The 20,324-nt window shown below is 48.4% G+C and overlaps 1 protein-coding gene across 1 annotated transcript in view; it reads left to right on the top strand.

The window, feature by feature from the left end:
- The window catches only part of Amotl1 (angiomotin-like 1), a 118,900-nt gene that overhangs the window by 27,328 nt on the left and 71,248 nt on the right, over positions 1–20,324 (top strand). Inside the window, 1 exon segment of the mRNA NM_001429440.1 lies at positions 1,145–1,195. Within this exon segment, the coding sequence (NP_001416369.1) occupies positions 1,145–1,195 (51 nt within the window).

Here is a 20,324-nt window from a genome sequence, read left to right as displayed (position 1 = left end):
GGTAGGAAGAGGAGGCATTGCTGTGGGCTCTGTGTCTGAAGCACCTCACACCCCAAACACTAGATCTGTCCTGGCAGAGCCATCAGTCACTCAGTACACAGTATGCCCACAGTCACTCAGTACACAGTATGCCCACACATACTACTCAATGATCCGAACTAGGAGAGTCCCATAGCCAGACACTCCTTACAACGCTCAGATGGAGACTTCTGCTTCTCCATTTTACTTGAAACCAATCACCGTGTGCTGAAGAGGCCACCCTCACTCTCTGCCCATCATGACAGGAAGGTCGGACTCTGTGTGTCTGTGCCAAGTTACTAAGCTTCTGCTTCTCTGCCCGTGAAATGCAGAGCAAATTACTTAGCTTATTTAAACCCAGTGGTCTCCTACGAGGAGATCAATGCTCAGGCTATAGAGCTGGAATGCAGGTTAAAAATATGGACGGAGCAGGGCATAGTCTGCCCTGCCTGCTTCTAGTGTCCAGCTCTTGGGACCCCTGGGCACTGGGAGGAGTGCAGACCTGATGCAGAGGAGCAAGGAATCCATTCAGAACAAGCAAGTCTCTCATTTTAAATAAATGAGCAAAAGGGTTAGGGTGCAGGAGGACGTCCTCTATCAGGGAGTGGGGAGTCAGCGTGTGTGTCTCGTGATAGCCACGGTAGCCTAGCAACAACGGGCAGGGATGCATGCAGGCTGTGGGGCCGGTGGGCGCAGCTCTCTTCTCTCACTCGTCACAGCCCTCACAGCTGCTGCGCATCCAGAAGTACCTGCGGCTCCAGGAGTATCCGCGAGGCTCCTGGGAAAACTTCGGGATGTCAGCACCCGGCCGGCGGATATAGCCATGCACCCCAGGGGCTGAGGACAGATGATGGGGTTGCAGCCCCACTCATTGGGAGCTGCGCAATCCCAACCAAAGAAAGTTGATGCGCATCTGAGGGCTTCAGGATGAGTGTCCCTAGGCCGAAGGGTTCTTCAAATTCAATGGATTAGGCAGTCTGAATCTCTTCTGGAGTCAGCTAGAGAGAGAGAGCGAGAGAGCCCCATGCTGTCCTGAGGGATCTGAGCTCTCCAGAATTCCTGTTTTATTAGCCCTGAATGGTTGCAGAGACTCAGTTTTTGTTTTCTGCCTTCTTTCTTCCCCCAGAGAGTGATTTTGTGGACACCACTCCCGCATCTTTCAGCCCGGAGGAGTTAGGTAAGTCTGGCTTTTCTCCTTTTCTCCCCACTATCAGAACTCCTTCCCAGAACCATGAGGTTCCAGAGGGAGTAGGGTTGGAAGGTGGCTGGAGAGGACCAGGAGACAAACCTGCATGCAGGCTCCTCTCTCTGGAATTGGTGTCTTCATGCCACCGCCCTTTGCTTGGTCAGAGCATTTTAGGGGGGCTCACAGACACGTGTTGCCTTCAGATCAATTGTTACTTGCAACACTGCAGACTTCCAAATCTGGCTTCTATGAGCATCTTGAACCCCTGCCCAGGATGTTGCTGGCATATGTGTCTGTCTTGCCAGGTAACCAGTAGGAGGAGGACCTGTAAGGGTATATTTTCTCTGGAAGATGCCGTGTAGTCATTAAATTACAGGTCCTAGGGCCACCCTTTCTCCCTGGTGTTCACCGAGTTTGTCTGTAGGCCTTGGGAATGGAACCTTGCATCCTCCCATGCTGGTAGCTGTTAGAGATGCATGCGTGGTCTGTGGAGAGGGACGGAGGCAGACTTCCCTGTGTGAAGAGAAGGCAGTCCTGGATCCCTGGGGGCAGCCTCACTTGTGGCCTGGCCAGCCTGGTTTGCAAGGCTCTTCCGGTTGTTCTTATCACTGGCCTCATGAGCCCTGTCATGAAATAAAAAGACTTGAGGGGATGAGGTAGCAATAACAGAGAGGGAAAACTACCCACAGAGCCAGAGACGTACGTACGTGTGTGTGTGTGTGTGTGTGTGTGTGTGTGTGTGTGTGTGTGTGTATGTGTGGTGTGTGGTGTGTGGTGTGTGGTGTGTGGTGTGTGGTGTGTGGTGTGTATGTGTGGTGTATGTGTGTGTGTGTATGTGGTGTGTGGTGTGTGGTGTGTGTGTGTGTATGTGGTGTGTGGTGTATATGTGTGGTGTGTATGTGTGGTGTATGTGTGTGTGTGTATGTGGTGTGTGGTGTGTGGTGTGTGTGTGTGTATGTGGTGTGTGGTGTATATGTGTGGTGTGTATGTGTGGTGTGTATGTGTGTGGTGTGTATGTGTGGTGTGTATGTGTGGTGTGTGGTGTGTATGTGTGTAGTGTGTGTGTGTGTGTGTGTGTGTGTGTGTGTGTGTTCGGATACACAGGAACTGCCGTGTCCTGGGATAATAGGTTTTTATGGAGCACCATAGCACTGGGAGTGAAATTCCATCCAAGCCACAACTTGCATTTACTTCTTGGATTCAAAATAGGTCAGAAGGGTAGACATGATGACTCATGGCTGAAATCTCAGCCCTTTGGACGCTGAGACAGGAGGATCACTATGAATATGAGGCTAGCCTGGACTACAGAATGAGTCCCTGTCTCCAGAATAAGAGAAAAAAATAAAAGTAAAGACAACCAGCCAAGCAAACAAAAGGTCTGGTTACCAAGGATGCATCCTGAGATGGGGGAGCGGCTTTTCTATGCTGAAAACTGGTTCACACAGGTTGTAAGGCTGCTGCACCTCTGTAGATGGAATCTCAGATCAAACACTTGAGCAAAGCTGGTTTTCTAGGCACAGCGGAGAAGCTTCTTTGTAAATGCAAATGACATTTGGGCCACTTTCCAGAAGTGGGTTGTTAGAGGGAAGGACTGGGTCATGTTTTCCATGTGTCCTATAGCACTGATGTCATCTGTGCTCCATGCACCGATGGGAGATGCTATTCAGCCCTTCATGCTGGAGCTGTGCAGAAGCAAAGGCAAGGCGCACCCTGCTTGCTCAGAGGAACCCGCTCTCCAGCTGTGAGTCGTCTGCACTAAATGATGGTTTATGTCTCTGAAGGCTCAGGTGTTGCACCCCTCTACATCTCCTTCTGGGATTAACAGACTGGACCACCCTGCCCAGGCACTAATAAGGAAGGGCAGCTCCCCAAATAGGCACTGAAAAAATGCTCTTCTTTTCCCTCTTTAATTTCGAGTAAGAAAATAACCTTTCTTCCTCTTCAGCTCTCCTGAGAGACGAGCCAGTTTTCTCAGGCAGAGATGAGGGCAGCTTTTCCGTTTGCCCTGTAAACAGCAGTGGTAACAGTAACAAAAGCCATCTGTAAGGCTGGGCGGTTTGTAAACAACAGAAACGGTATTGGTTCTGATTCCGCCCTCTGGAGTCTTCTGCTTCAGATTTCCTAAGTTGCTGTGAGGGGGCTGGAAGCTGAAGGTGTCTGTTGGATATGTTCACGCTCCAGGCTAGTTGAGTACCGGTCAATTCCCAGGGGGTTGTCCACACTGACAGAACGCTCACTGGATGCGTCTGTGTTATTTCCACGTGATTCAGGTCTGAGGAAGTTCTTGTTGGGAAGGGGCATGACGGTTTCTGGCACCATGCTTAGGCACAGCAGAGAAAGCACCCTTCCTAGAACAATGAGCTCACCTAGCAGCTTGTGCTTTCTGGTGCGGAGGGAGGTTCAGCTCTGGCTAGAGTACACCAAGAGGTAGAGAGAAGCTGGAGGAAAATATCTCTCTACCCACCACCCTGTTGACACTCGCCGTGTAGACTTCCCACACCAAGGGATTTTCCTAACCTCTGCAGATCTCACCTGGGTGTCCTACCATCTAATTCAATGCTGCGGTTTCTTACCAGACATAGCGCAGGGCATGGGCTCAGTCACACAAGGCTGTCTCCTCTTCAGTTGCCAATGGCAAGCAGTGGCTCTTTTCTACGTGGAATCACGTGACTACAAATTGATGGTTCCCACAACCTTTTCCTCCAGTTCAATAGTGGACAACACAACTCCAGGAAATGCTTTGGTTTCATCTGGTAGGATAATCTAAAGGGTGAGAGTGAGCAGTCAGATGAAAATGCACACAGGGCAAGCCATGGAAAGGTCCTGAACACAGGACCATCTGTCTCGAAGAGTCGGGGTGATGCGACGTCCGACTCGGTCTCTCCAAATTATAGTTAGTGTGTTTTAGAGAGGCTCCGTCTTTGTGTTGCCATAATAGGCATAATCTTCAGCCGTTGGTGACTATATTCATTTTTTGTTGTTGCTGCTGCTGCTGTTGCTGCAATAAACACCATGGCCAAGAAACCTAGAGGGAAGAAGGATTTATTTGCACTTACGGTTCTAGGCAGGGAAGCCATAATGGTGAAGGAGTCATGGCAGGAGGCTTCAGGGGCAGGAATCTCAGAGATCATATTTCCCTCCACATGAGGGAAGCAGAGAGTGAGACAGGGTGAGGCTGTAAGCTCCCAAACCCACCCCCGGGGACAGTGACATGTTTCCTTCAGCAAGCCTCCACTGTTAAAGTTCTAAACCTCCCTATTGACACCCGACTATGCACGCACATGACCCTTTGGCTGCCATTTTTCATTCAGAACACCTTAGTCAGTTGGCCTTGGTTCCCAGAAGTCAGGTTGGATGCGGGGTCCTGAGAAGAGCCTTATCCAACCCAAAGTTTCCAGCTTCTAAGATGGCGTCGTTCCTCTGACAGTCAGCCACCGCTGGTAGCTGTGTAGGGACTTTTCCGTTTGTAGTAACTAGTCGGACTAGAATACACGTAGAAAGAGAGATTTCCTCCCAGGAAATCCCAAGGGCTTTAAAAAACTCTGTATCTACAAATGGAATGAAGACAGAATTCACGATTCCATATCACAACACAGAAATCCATAAACACTTGGTTTGGATTAGTTTTTCATTTTTGTTGTCCACTTGAAAGACTCGTACTTACTGCGTTTGAATGATGGAACCGCTTTTATCAGATGCTTCATCTAGTATCTAAACTGTTTTAACTTCTTGAAGTGTCTCTGTACCCTATCTAGCGTCCATACCTGTCAGTCGGGGATGGTGAAGAGGTCAGTGACTTATTTAACACACTGTCCCCAGAGGTCAGTGACTTATTTAACACACTGTCCCCAGAGGTCAGTGACTTATTTAACACACTGTCCCCAGAGGTCAGTGACTTATTTAACACACTGTCCCCAGAGGTCAGTGACTTATTTAACACACTGTCCCCAGAGGTCAGTGACTTATTTAACACACTGTCCCCAGAGCAGTGTATGGGGTTTTCCATTTGAGTCTCTGCTGACAGACCCACTACTTTTTGGCATATGATTAGAAGTCAGTTCGACCTCTGGAATTTTATAGAAATCTGCTAGCAAATTAAGAGTTATTATCGCTGTTGCAGAAGGCAGGTTTCTCTACTATGTAATGAAATTTAGTCACCCAAACAAGAGTTTTTGAAGAGGCAACAGACAAAGGTGTGCTACGCAGAAGGCTGCAGTGACAGAAGCCACCCTCTCCCCTGTTGGGGTTCTGTTTTCCTTGCATGGAAAGTGCCTTTCCTATAGGTAACTTGTTAGATGGCTCTTTGTGAGCCAGGGTAGAGTGTATGAGACTTGGGACCATCCTATGCCAGGGTCTGAGAAAGAATGCAGTCGGTGAAGGTTGGGACAGTGTTGGGGATATGACCCATAGTGAGGAAGCAGAGAGCTGACAGGAAATGGCCCCAGGTTATCAGACTTCAAGGCACAGTGACTGACAGTGCAGCTCTACACCCATAACATTCCAAAGCAGCACCGGGCTGGCCAAGGGTACATACGGGAACCTATAGGCACTTTGCACATTTGAACCACAGCACTCTGCTTAATTACCTCTACGTGGCTCTCCTGTAGACTAGGCCCTTGGTCTGACACAGAGGGCTCTCGGATACACACCCTCCCACCCACTGCAGCACTCTAGCTGTGTTGGTGAGCTCCAGAATCCCCTTGGTTCCCTCTGCCTGGATGTCCTCCTCTTCTCCTTTGTCCCCTGGAACTTGGATCCATCTTCCAACTGTTTCTATGTGTCCTCCTAGCATGTCTTGGTTATTTTTCTATTTCTGCAAGGAGACACCTTAACCAATACGTATTGGGACTTAGTTTCAGAGGGTGAGTCCATGGTCATACCAAGGGGAATGGCAGCAGGTAGGCAGACATGGTGCTGAAGCAGTAACTGAGAGCTTACATCTGATCCACCATCAGGAGGCAGAGAGAGTTCAGGGGAAAGGAGACGGGAGACTGAGATAGCGACACACCTCCTCCAACAAGGCCACACCTCCTAATCCTTCCTAAACAGTTGCACCAACTGGGGATTAACCTTTCAAATACACAAGCCTATGGGAGCCACTCTCATTCAAATTGTCACAAAACAGTTCTTGGCCTTGGCTGAACATTAACATGAAACTCATTTCAAATCCTGAAATCAGCTCATATTCTTGGATTTCTGCAATACGATCCTTGGAGGGGACTCGAGACCCAGTAATCAAACTTGTTCTGCTTTGGTGCTTTGTACTGTCCAGTGTGCATTCAAATTGACATCACTACACATTTTGCAGGCAATTGACAATACCTGGGCCTGCAAGGTTTAAGAGAAAACACATATCCGGGTCATTTCTGTTACAAGAATGTCAAAGCTTTTACTAAGGCTCACAGAATATATACCCCAACACCGAGGAAGCACAATGGAGAAACAAGTTTACATTCTCAGCAGGAAAACAGAAACCAAAACCCAGAGGTGACATCAAAAGATGTTAGCACCCAGGTGTTACCCACCATGGCCAAATAGAAAGGCCAGGACGTTCCTACAAAAGAACAAAGGCTTTCACATGCATCAGCAGGTTCAGCAGGGGGCAAACACTGAGGGGGGGCAGGAAGGTCTGACAGGCAAAGATGGCATCGTCCCTTCTCCTTTACCACACTGCTGGTCATCTACAAATCTTTAATAACTGTTTATTGAGCAAGTGTGGGGAGGAGGAGCCGCCGTGTGGGGCTTCCCTTTTTTCTGGTAGTTCTAGATCTCTAAAATTAATTTCTGCTGGATGCAGAAGTGTCATGAGATACCGCTGAGGGTGGTGACCAGGTCATGTGATTCTTTGTTTTTATTGGATTAGGGAGATACTTAGGGCATTAGCCAGCATACCCTTGGATGGGTCTGTGAGAACAGTTTAACGTTTCTAGGAATGATTGATTAACTTAGGGGAGACAGCTGAAGGTAGACGGTACCACCCTGTGAGTGAATCCAAAGGGAGAAAGGAGGAGCTGGATGAGCCTTTTCCTGCCTCTCCACAGCTGAGATGTAAGCACACAGCTTCAGCCATGTCTTCCCACCACGATGACTACCCCCTCATCCTGAGGCGATGTAGCGACAGAGGGGCCTGGACTCTGGATCTGTGATCTACCAGCTGTCTTCTTTATCCATTCCTTGGAATTTTCCAGTTTACTCTGTGTCTTTCAAACCGACATTTTAGACTCGAATGTGCTAGTCTGCAGGAATACATACTTTTTTTAGAAAAAAAATAGACAATGTGACAGACCCATTGGCACCCAAAGCAAGCTGTCCCCATTCTCTGTTCCCTGATTGCTTGCCCTGTGTAGTGGCTTCTTGCTCTGGAACCCTGAGTGAGCTCCTTTGTTGTTGTCTGCTCAGGTTGGGCAAATGGTCCTGAGAGAGCAGAAGACGAGATTCCTGAGACTGGGCTTCTTGGAGCCTGCAGCCTTAACTCCCCGGTGGGCCAGTGTATCGTGAGAAAGGGTTTTCTTAGGCTATTCTTGCCAGCTATATCCAGGCAGGATGTGTGGGACCAGTTAGCGAGGGGGAAACAAGATAGCATTTGTGTAACTTTCTTAAAATAGGAACTTAAATGTTTATCCACCACAGCATCTTTCTCAGATGAGGAAAGTGTTTGCAACTCTGTTTGAGAGCCTGTATGCTTGGTTCAGGACAGGCCGAACCCCAATGCCAGTGGCATAACACACCAGAGCCCTGTTTCTGGCTCGTGATTTAGCACTGGGATGGTAGAAGACTCTAAATCTAGGTTGTTTCCTCCCTTGGCATCACCATGGGGGGGGGGCGGGGAGGTTTCCACTGGATTCTCTGTATCCATTTAACAAAGAAGTGAGTCAGGTAGGTGTGCTAGGGACACTCGCTCTTGACAATCCTGCCCAAAGCTAAAAGTACTCTTTCCGTCATATCCAGCTGAGAAACAGCTCTATCATCTCAGGGAAGGGTAGGCTCAATGGATGGTACAGTTTACTTTGGCACAGGAAGCAAAGAGCATCTCATTCACAGATGGTCGCTAGCTGTTGCTCAGTCTGTGGCTTGAGCCTCACTTTGGCCTCACACAAGCTTGGCATCTCTGTTACATGGGCTGCTCTCACAAAGGCCAACATGCAAATGCTTAAACCGGGTCTAAGCTAGTTTCCCTTACCCAGCAAACCCTGCCTTGTGGGGGCAGCTTCTCAATGCTCTGGCTCTTCGGGGCAGCTCCACTGAGTGGTCAGAAGGAGCTGGCACTGATTCCACAGCTCAGGGAGACGGGAAGGAGGCACAGCCGAAAGCAGCCTTCCTCTTGGACTCTACAACCTGCCATCCCAGAGGCAAGCAGGCTGGAGACTGGACGAGATGGGAGTAGGAAAGGCGTCTTATCAGAATGGTTGGGCAGAGTAGAGAGACAAAGTAGGGTACTGGCTGACAAGAATCTTAAGGAATTACAGGCAGTGCATCTTAGAGGCTAAGAGTATGGGCCGGACATATGGTGTAGGTTTGGATGTAGTTTACATCTTTCTGACCTTGGGTGGGTTCATCCCTACCGACATTTTATAATCTCTAGGGTCATGTGCCAGCTACTTTCAAACACATTTCCGAAGCTACTCTTCACTCTTTTCCTCTCTGTTCCGTGCCTTGGAGAATGTGTCTGCATTTCTCGGCTTCCACCAGGATTGGGCTAACGGGGGCTTCTGGATGCATAGTGAATGGGGCAGGAGTTATTGGGGAATGCCTCTTAATTCAATCAAGATAGAACTTCAAATTAGCTGTCACAGGGACTGTGACCACGATGGGTGATTCATCCTAACTCTGCTTTTCCTTAGCCTTGACCATTACAATGTGCTAAGTAGTCCTTCTTCAAGTTCCCAGCACTCATTCCTCTTGAGCCGTGGCTGATGCGGATAATAATAGTTCTGACCTCAGGCCACAGTGGTGAGCAGTATCCAAACTCAGAAGCTCACAGCACCGCTCACATTTGACGTCTTTCCGGCCCTAGACAGGTACTCACACACTTCCCAGCAGGATCTGAAAATTGTAAACATTCCTTTTTTATATATATACATTAAATAGTATTGTTACTCACCACCCTTTCCCACTCTGTGTCAAGAGAGTGTGTCGAGACTCAAGAAGTCATGCGCAGATCTGTTCTGGGCGGAATGCTTCATAGATCTGGTCTAATTCGTTGCATTTATAGGAGATGAACAAAGAGAAGGAACGGGGATTTTAGACTCTTGTTCTTCATACAAGGGAGCCATACCAGCTCACCAGGGTGGGATTTAAGTCACACCCCCTCATTGGTGTCCCCAGTACAATGGTTTCCAAGGATTCATCAGGTCACATGACTTAAGGAGCCACGGCTTCCTTTCAAGTTACCCTCCAGTTTAACAGCCTGGAATCCTCAGAAAAGGATGCTGCCCTTTGTAACAGCATCATGCCCAGAGATAAGAGAGCCAAGGGAACAACATGGTGAACAGTCTGTGTCCTCAGAGATAGGAGAGCCAAGGGATCAACATGGTGAACAGTCTGTGTCCTCAGAGATAGGAGAGCCAAGGGAACAGCATGGTGAACAGTCTGTGTCCTCTCTCTGCAAAATCTGGTGGCCATTCAACTCTGGTGATGGCCTTTGATGTCCTTGCTCACATCCAGACTTAAGCCTTGGTCTCGGTTTGCTGAGTGCCTTGGTAGTGCACATTGCTCTGTGTTCTGGTTGTAGGCATGCAGATTTGCTACCCTGGGCCCCTAGAAGTCTCAGAAGGGGCTTGGTCTTCCTAATAACTGCAGAAACCCAACTCATCCTGGGATTTGAGATCCACTTGGCCATCTGCCTAGCTTCAAGCTCTTCTCCAACTCCACCCCTGGATCCACCCCAGCTATCTCCACCCCTTGGAAGCCTGTCTGTCCAGCTGTCCTCCTTGGAGGCATCAGACAGAGCTTCTGAGAGGGAGGGGATTTTACTCCAGATGAACTTTTTCTCGGAATGATTGACAGTGGAAAATTCAGTTCCCTTCACAGGAAACCTCACCCTCCTGCAGGGTGTGGTCCAGCCTCCCGGCTCCAACAGAACAATCGCAGAGGACTCCACTTGATTACTGTTGCCCACACCGAGCAGCTCGGTTTCTGCTGATTTATCTTTCTGGCCGTAGCAGCCCTTTCATCCTCAGACTGACTCAGTAAAGCCCATTAAGACATTTTCATCTTATGGAGAAGACAACGGAGGCTCAGAGAAATGGAGTTATCTGCTCGAGGCTGCTGGGCTAGTTAGAAGATTAGACATGTAATCTTTCATTCATGATCCAATCTCGGTGGCCTGGGGTGAGCAGTGCTCCTTATTCTCTTGGGGAAGATTCAGTTTAGAGTTGGATAAAACAACAAACGCATACACACACACCAAGACACACACACACACACACACACACACACATACACACACACCCTCTACTCATCCATATGTGTGGACTCAATCACTTATGCTCAGATTTTTTTTCTGTGCACATACTGAACACGTGCAAGTGTTTTCATTATTTCTGGATCAACACGGTGTTAATGGCTTTTACCAGTGCTCCCCAGTGTCAGACGTGTGAGCAACCCAGGCATGATTTAAAGTTTACAAGGGAGGACAGGTATCAGCTAGGTGCAAATTCACACCATCTTACTTTAGGAGCTTGGGCCTTGGCTATCATAGATTTGGGGTGGTGGTGCTAAAGCCTCTTCTTCCAAATATGGGGGCCAGGATGGTTGTATCTAGCAAGGGTCCTGGTCGTATGTGGCTGTTGAGGACACAGTTGTAGATGGCAATTGTTCAGAGCCATATTGTTTTAAACCACCCAACAAGAATCAGTCTGCTCCAGAGGGATTTTCTATGGCAGGGTGTAAAGCAACCGTACAGAAACGTTTCTAAGATTCCTGCACCAGGCCCCGGAACTCACGGCTACTGGTGATGCTGACACACCTGTAAGGGAAAGCAAACTCCTGTGAACTCCAGGGTTTGGGGGACGGCACTGCTGGACTGTGGTGGAGGGCGGAGCGTGGGCTCAGGGGGCGGGGCGTGGGCTGGGGGGGCGGGCGTGGGCTCGGGGGCGGGGCGTGGGCTCAGGGGGCGTGGGCTCAGGAGGGCGGGGCGTGGGCTCAGGAGGGCGGGGCGTGGGCCCAGCAGGGGTAGAAGAAAGCCTTGCTCCCCACTAGATCTGTTCACAAAGTGATGGTGCAGCTTGCTCAGGAGTTGACAATCCCAGCTGGGAGAAGCAATGGGCTGAGGAGGCCACATATTCCAGAAGATGAATGAGTGCCCACTTTGGGGGGGAAAAAAGAAAGAAAAAAGAGAGAAGAATATGGAATTATGGGAGAAGCATACAGAGGGAGGGAAAGAGACTTTTTTCTGCCAGGTAGATGTTACCAGAAGGAATGAAAAGGAAGGTGGCCAGTTGCTCTATGGAGCGTGTGTGCCTCCATAGAAACGTTGGGGCAGCACCAATTGTTAAGCACGAGGTGGCTGCAGTGGTGAGTGGGGTGTTGAGTGTGAGTAACTGGCCTGATCTTTTCTAGAGTGCTATGGCCACAGTTTTGAGGCACACAGTTGCTCTTTCTGGATTGTGCCCTGTTTGTGTGTCTCACGCTTTTTTTGTGTTACCAGGTGGACACATTAAGCTGGCTTGCTGCGTGCCTGCTGCCCTTGCTCCTGCCTTGTCCCTTCTCTCTCTCCTCCCCCTTTAGCCCCCTTCCTCTAGCTCTTTCCCTGCCCCACCATAGTCTCTGTGCTTAGCCTGTGTTTGCTGAGGTCGGGCTCCTCTCCCTTCCTTACTCCTTCCTTTCCTTCTCCACCCTAAGTTGGATGCCTTCCTAGGGCTCCCTGCCAGAAAGTGGAGCAGGTCAAATTATGAAAGGGGATTTAAAAAAGAATGTTCTTTGGCAAAATGGGGGAAACAGATGTTTGGTGCTGGCGTGTCTGTCCCTCGATGTCTGCAGCAGCAGGGTTTCTGGAGATGAGCATCCAACCCCAGAGCACAGACATGCGTTTATTTCAACACCAAATGTGTCTGAATATTTATTTCTCCTTAATGCTCCTCTCCCTGTAACCTTTGAGCACTCAGATTTACTCTGCACAGGATTACTGGCTGCTGGCAGAAATGCTATTTTCTACTTCTTTTTAAAGCTTTTAAAATACTGGACCGCTGCCCACCCTCGTACTTACGTGCAGGTTACTCCTTAACAGGAAGCAATTGACAGTGGAGGAAGGAGTCCGGGCTGCTATAGGGACTGAAGCAAAGTATCCGTTTGATTTGGTGATAGGGGAGTTTCTGTACTGTCGGCTGCTTAGAACTGGTGTCTGAGACCAGATAGTCTAGCCTCAGATTGTCATGTGGTTAAGGATGTCCTTGGTCCTCCTGTGTCTACTTCCTAAGTGTTGAGACTACAGATGTGCACAGCTGGGCCTGGGTCACTGTTGTTGCCCACGAGGAAATGAGAAAAGTCTGCTATTGGCTGGTTGGTTTGCTTTTTCTTCCTAAGGATCTTGTGTCGTCAAGTCTAGCCTCAAACTCATTATGAAAGCTAAGTGTCTTGGTTAGGGATTCTATTGCTGTGGTAAAACACCGTGCATGACCCCTCAGAAGGAAAGGGCTGATTTCAGCTCACACTCTATCACTGAGGGAGGTCAGGGCAGGGCTTGAGGCAGGAAGCTCTCCTCCTCCTTTGGGTTAAAGGGAGAGGAGAGCTTGTCATGGAGGAACGCTGCTCACTGGGGTGCTCCCCATAGCTCACCCTACGTTTTATGCACCCCAAGACCACCCGCCCAGAGCTGGCAGCACCCATAGAGCTGAGCCCTCCCACATCAATCTAGACCTCCACAGATTTCCCTACAGAGACATTTTCTCAGTCAAGGAAGAGGTCCTGTATTTGAGTCAAGTTGATCAAAGCACCGGGACACTAAAGATGACTCTGAAACCCTCTTTGGGCTTCTTTTCTTCCGAGGGCTTGGAGTGCAGCTGTGTGCCGCCATGCCTGGTTATATGTGGTGGTGTTGGAGGTCAAACCTAGGAGTCTTACATGCTAAGGGAGCGCTCTACCAACTGAGCTTTCTCCTCAGACTTAAGCTTTCCTTTTTGGACTCTACAAGCTACACCCCTCCCTGCCCCCACACTCTGGGGCTCAAAGGGAGACACGATGGCTTGAGTTAGAAGTCAGACAGCTCCAGGTCCCTGTCAGACAGGCTCTTGTGTGGCTTAACCATGGGTACCCAAGTGCTTTACCTCCTTCAGGGCTGTCTGTCTTGATGTTTTTAGAAACTCTTAGGTGCATTCGGTTTTATATACGAAATTGTGTATCAGCATTAAGAGTGAAAAGAATGTTTATTTCATGGAAAGATGACAGGCCGCAGTTGCCCTCTTCCTGTGAGGTACAGTCACAGGGCAGAAACGGCTGGGGTTGCTTTCCCTCAAGGAAAGATCAATATGGACAGACGCCCATGGGCCTTTTTCCATTGAACAGTGCCAAATAAATAACCAATTCAGTAGTTTTCCTCCCTGGGCAACCTAGTGCCCAAAGACACCCTCAGTGATGTCTAGAGATCTTTTTTTTTCTTTCTTAAGAAAGTATTTACTTTGTTGTGTGGGAGTTTTGCATATCTATATCTATATCTATATCTATATCTATATCTATATCTATATCTATATCTATATCTATATCTATCTATCTATATATATATATATATATATATATATATATATATATATATATATATATGTGCTGCATGGTTGCACAGTTTCTGCAGCTCCAGAAGAGGGTGGATCCCCTGGAACTGGAGCTACAGATGGTTGTAAGCCACTATGTGGGTGCTGGGAACTGGACTCGTTCTGCAGTAGTTGCAAGTGTGCTCGAATGCTGACTGGTCTCTCTAGACCCCTGTTTTCTTAACCAGACATCAAGAGGCAGCTGCTACTGCCTATCCAACTACAACGCACAGAGCAGTACCCACAACAAAAGCTCTCAGCCTACTGTCAGTGCGGAAGGCTGAGAAACCTCACACTAAATCATAAGTCAGAGAACTTGATCATGAGCTTCCAGTGGTCCCGAGGTTTCTGCAGTGAGAGTCTCGATAAGAATCAGAATAACCTAATTATTCCAGGTGAATTAATCATCTGAATGGTTACTTTGCCAAGCGCCTTATATTCACAGCTACCCACTCTGTCCAGCATCTTCCCCCAAGGTCTGTGTCTGTAGCCGGTTTTCAGAGCCAAACGCCCTTTACCCTTTCCCATTACCTTCGTGGTGTCATGGTGTAAATACATTTTTTTTTCTTTCTGGCCATGATCTTATCTTCTCTGTCTCTCACATTTTAATGGCTCCAATTATATGCTTAGTGGATATTAGGCAATAGCACCCCCAGGAGAAACTGGTGAGACAAGAGACCAGTGTGTCGCTGAGGGAAGCTCCCAAACAGGCCTCAGACCCTTAGTGAGCCAAGCCCCCTGTTGTGGTTGTAGCACCGAGCCTGGCCGTTTTGTCCATCCAAAAGTCCTTCAGTGAATTTCAAAAGGGAGCAGATTTCCCGTCGATGGATTCTGTACTGGTTGGTTTTCTCTCAACTTGGCACAAGCTCTAGCCATCTGGGCTGCGAGATCCTCAGTTAGGGAATGGTCTCCATTGGATGAGCCCATTTGTAGAGCATTTTCTTGATTAAAGATTGACTCGGAGGCTGAACCCAGTGGGTGGTTGTCACCCCTGGGTCCTGAGATGTATAAAAGCAGGCCGAGCAAGCCCTGGGGAGCAAGCCGGTAAGCAGCATCCCTCTGCAGCCTTTGCATCAGTTCCTGCCTCCAGGGTCCTGCCCTGAGCTCCTGCCTTGATGTCCAGTCATGGTGGACTGTAAGCCTGAGATTCTTCTCCAAGTTGTTTTGCTTACAGTGGGTGCTTACAGCGGAAAACACACTGGAACAGATTCTGTTCTGTAACAGTTTTCTTACAGTGGGTGCTCCCCGCGGCAGTGGAAGGCACACTGGAACAGATTCTGTTATGTAACAGTTTTCTTAGGGGCAGCCTTCTCATCCTTGGGCACACTTTCCAGGATGCAAAGGATATCCCACCCTGGCTCTCTGTTCAGTTTCCCTCCTCACCCTCCTTCCCTGTCTCCTGTTTTTCCTTCTTCCACAGGAATGAGTCTGGCAGCAGTCAAGGACTTTCTTCTGCCCCCTCCTCCTCTTTCAGTACCCAGAACCTCATAGGCATCAATCCCCGAATCACGGTGCCATCAACAAGTCACAGGATGGGGCAGGGCATGTGCCTGACTCGTTAGAGGCGGCATGCCCGATGCAAGACTTACTCAGGAATATGATTGTACGCTTGGAAACAAGCTAAGGAAGGGAAGACAAACTTGTCTATGGAACAGTAGAGTAAATGAAAAGATTCTGGGGGTGGGAAGCTCTTTGTCTATGAGGAGTAGGGTAGTACCCTTATCCAAGGAAGGTATCTGCCACATCTGCTTGTGGGCGCCAGCCTCCTATCGTGACAGTCGGCTTATGTTGTCAGCTTTGACGATTAAGAACTGCACAGGACATTAATGAAACAGTCTGTGCCTGTGTTTGTCAGGGCTTTCTCCAGAGGAAGTGAAGGTAGACTGTGGGTGGCACCGTCTCGTGGTTCTCACTGAATAAAAGGGAAAGACCAAAGCAGGCAAAAGCCCCTTTTTCTATCTACCTCCTGATCTGCCCAGATGTGACCCAGCAACCCCGTTCCTGCCAGCATGCCTTCCCACCTGTAGTGTTATGAGCTAACATAAATACTTACGTCTTGTCAGGTCTTTGGTAATGGGAATGAGAAAACTAATTCATTTATCTATATGTAATACGCTTTCTCCTATATATGCTAACATACATACATATGCCTAACATAAGTTATACGATACACCTATTAAGACATTAATAATGTTAACTAAACCAGGACAGTTATACAATATATTGTTCTTTCTGGCTCACAATACCTTGTTTTGTTCATGGGTGGGGAATGCGTGCTACACAGCTGCACTGGACAGAGGACAGCAGTGAGATCCTAATACTCACACAAGGGTACTCATAAACTTGATGGAAACTTTATTTCCAGAATTTGTGATGTAATAGTTTGGGAATGCCGTTGAACAGGTAAACTTAACTGATAGAAAATGAAATTACGAATAAGAGGATGTGCGTGTGATTGGTCCGTCAGCCCCGATGCTAATGTGTCTGTGACTTTGGAATATCCTCTTCTCAGTCAGGTATGATTGGCCGTGTCTCTAACCCTGACTCTAGAGAGGCTATGGCAGTATCACCATGAGTTCAGGTTGGCCTCGGTTACATAGTGAGCACCAGGATACCCAGAGCTGCCTAGCAAGGACCCTGCCTAAAACAAGAATAAGCCCTCCATCAAACAACAGCAACGTCAGAGATCCCTTTGTGCACATCTACGCTGTGCCTCAGCACCTGTGACATCATGAGCCATCGCCCGCCCTTCACCTTTAAGCCCTCCACCTTTAACACACACAGATCCGTCGTCGTAGCCAGCACTTGTGGAGGAACCTCAAGAGCTCCCCACCCAGTGAACATCTGAGAGACTCAGTGTGAGCTCTGACATCTACGCTGAGATGTTCAGAATATGGAGATGGGGAGTTCAAATTCCTATGTACTGTGGTTCAAAAAAAAAAGTACCATGGAACTCGAACTTTAAAATGATCCTTCTAGAAGCAAAAGAAGTCATTTTAATCAAGGCTGCCTGATTTTTATAACTGTCATTAACGGTGACCTACAGACAGTAGTGACATCCTAGTGGAGGCTCTGTGGTTCCTCTCATGGTCAAGTCCATGGTTTCTCCTTCTGTTGTTGTCCTCCTCTTCTCTAGCAAGCTTGGGCCTTTTTCTTTGGCTGCTTGGTGTCCATTCAACAATGCACAAACCAATAAAGACTTAGAGTGTGTGTTCGGATGGGAGCCGAGTGAGTGTGTATGGATGGATTTGCATGCTAATGAAGTATCGAGTGTCCTTGGTATTTTGAAATTTTGGAGGAAAAAGAGACTCTTGCTGAGTTCCTGAGATGCAGATGTTGATATGTTACCTCTGTGTTATCCCCCTAAGTCTGAAAGAACTTAGGCCACAGCTCTGGTCCCACCCTAAGGCTGTAGTCATTTTCTATGTGGGTCCCCGGGGAACTCACTTTACCACCCCTGCCCGTATTCTATGAGTAGTCCTGTATCCATCCTGTTTGGTCCCAGGAGGCACTCAAATGGGCCATCGTTGTTGGTGACCTTCCCTGGCAATTAGCGAGTGAAAACTTGAGTCACGTTACAATGGTTGTTGACATTTAGTGTGAGTATATAGATCCCCGCAGAAGCACAGGTATGAATCACTGCTTTGCATGCCAGTTAAGGCAAATTATTTATTTTAGGCAGGGTGTTAGTAATCACCATGGCTGGACCGGTGTTCTCTCCGTGAGACTAGAACTTGCTGCGATCCTCCTGCCTCTGCCACTCTACACATGTACCACCATGAAGTCATCGTCATCATTATATCTTATTTCCCTTTGGCTCACATGAAGCATTGGACTCTGCAACTAAACATTCTTCGAAACATTATGGAGACAGCCTTGTTGGAGCTGCAGCCTTCCCTCTCAGCCCATAGTTTCTGAGCAATAGATTCAGATACATTTCACTAGAAGGACATTCACGCTCTACATTCAAGGTTCAGATTATTAGCAGTTGAATGGGTTAAGACAGAGGGTCCAAGGCGGTCGGCCTCAAGCTGGGCTTACTGCCTAGGCTGCCATGTGTCCGGCTACTTGGAGTCAACCCGAGGGATGCAGGTAAGGTTCTCCTGATGAGCTCAGAAGGTTCTTTTGCCTGCAGGCTGTGCCCTAGAGATCTGTAGCACTGGGTTAGAGGTCAGCCTTTGGGCTTCCCGTGCCCTTTGCTTCTCCAACTCTTCCTCACCCTCATTTCCTTTGCAATTGGGCTTTCTTTCCGTATGAACTGGTTCACGCGGTGGTTCCATCCTTCTCTTTCCTCTACACCTTGGTCCCCTACACCTTCCCCCAGAAGAAGTCACTTAACATTTTCCTGAAACCAGTCTTTCAACTGTGCTCATGACACATTCTTCCCAGAAGGGCCTTTTCGTGGGCCTAGGGCTACAAATCTGCTGCTTGTCTATTCCTCCCCTACCCCCACCCCCAGGATAGCCTTCTTAAAGAAAGGAGAAAAACCTCACTTCAAAATTTTGTGATCTTTCTTATTGGATGCCATCAGAGAGATGATATCCTCCTCCCTCCCTCCAAACTCACACCTCATTGCTTCCCGAAACTGTCCAAAATTGTCCACCTCACAGGGCTTCTGGAAGGCTAACTGAAACATCAGCAAACACATGCTATGTACAGTCTACTTTATATCTGTAACATACATTTACTGAATCCATATGCTTTGTTTCTTTCCTGTTGCTGTGACAAACATCATGAGCAGAAGTAGCATAGAGGAGGAGAGGATTTATTTCATCCTACAGGTGACAAACCACTGAGGGACATAAAGGGAGGAACTTGAGTAGGGACCTAAAGGCAGGGTTGGCTTGCGGTTCCTCTGCTGGAGGAGCTCACTTCACAGTCATAGAAGTACGGCAGTGACCATGGAGGATGCTGCTTGCTAGCTGGCCCACAGGCCATGCTTAGCTACCTATAACACAGATGAGACTAATTGCCTAGGGAATGGTACTGCCCACAGTGGGCTGAGCTCTTACACCAACAATCAAGATGCTCTCTCACAGACGTAAACATAAGCCATTCTGATTTGGACAGTCCCTCAGTTGAGACTCCTTTGTCAGATGCCTCTAGGCTGTGACAGTTGAGGCTAGCTAGAATGCTACACTTCTTTGCATGATTTGATGCTAGTCTGGTTCCTTTGCTTAGGATACTGAGGTCTAGGGATATTAGATGACCTGTCCAAGGTCATTAGGATAACCAGCTGAGCTGTCACGAGGCCCACACTTGTTTGTATTCTAGAGTTGGTGTTTGCAACTGGTCAGTTTCACTCCCTCCTAGGGGAACACAGTAGAGGTATTAGAATGTGTACACTAGCTCCCTCCATTTCTAGTCGTTCCCTCTTCTCCATAACTATACATACAGATGGAACCAGTGAAGCAGTTGGTCCCCGCTGACTGGAGGGCTGACAGCTCCTGAGCTGGCCCTCAGCCTTGCTGCTGTGAGGTAAGAGGCACCAATGGGTTTCCACCCTTGGCTTTGCTACTGAACTAGTTCTGTGACTTTAGGGAAGTTGTTCTACAGCCAGGTGGGGTTTCCTCACCAAGTGAAAGCTGTGGTACACATATTCTTCAATTCTTCCCAGGCCCACACTTTTGTGACTGTCCATTTATTCATGCTGTCTCTTCCTTTGTAGTAAAAATTCTGTCCCCCATTTATTCTTTCTTGCCAAGTGCCCCTGGAAGAGAGACCCTGCCAACTCCCTCTGGGCATCACTGCCTCTTGCCCGGTGCTTCTTTTTCCTGCTCACCAAGCCCTGCCCCTCCACCCTCTCTACACAAAGCTGGCGTCCTCTCTCTCCTGTCCGGACTTCTAATAAGTGAGGACCTCTTGCTCTGCTCTTTTCCCTGTACACGTTTTGGCTTTGTGTCTTATACACTTTAAATGGAGCCTGTGCTTGAGAAATAACTTCACCAATTACATTTGGGCCTCGTGTCTGAGGAACGGAGGTTACCAGATCATAAGAGGGCTGTCAAGGAATCTAAATGGAGCCCTGAGGGTGAAGCTTGTGAGCAGCAGAGTTTAGGGAGTTGGCACAAGCCAGACTTGACACCCCCCAACCCCCATGGCCTGATCAGAAGGGAGAAAAAGGAGCGCAGACAAACAGAAACCTTGATATGCCCCTAACCCTCCATGTAAGGGCTTGGGCAGCGCCACTGGCCTCTCCTCTCAGAAGAGCAGAAACGTCCTAGAGTAGGCTTCAAAAGGCAGTGAGTGTAACGTAGTCTAGGGCTGGGAAGGAGTGTTGCTTAGGGGAACCGCCTGATTTCAGAGGCGGGGCAGTCAGAAACACCGTCCCAACACTTAAAATTCTTTGCTTCTGCTTGAGCAGATAACGGCCTGGG

The sequence above is a fragment of the Rattus norvegicus genome, chromosome 8 (assembly GCF_021556685.1).
Source record: "Rattus norvegicus strain SHRSP/BbbUtx chromosome 8, alternate assembly SHRSP_T2T, whole genome shotgun sequence".
Lineage (NCBI taxonomy): Eukaryota > Metazoa > Chordata > Mammalia > Rodentia > Muridae > Rattus > Rattus norvegicus.
Note: the sequence above shows the minus strand (reverse complement) of the source record. Positions and strands in the feature narration are given on the sequence as shown.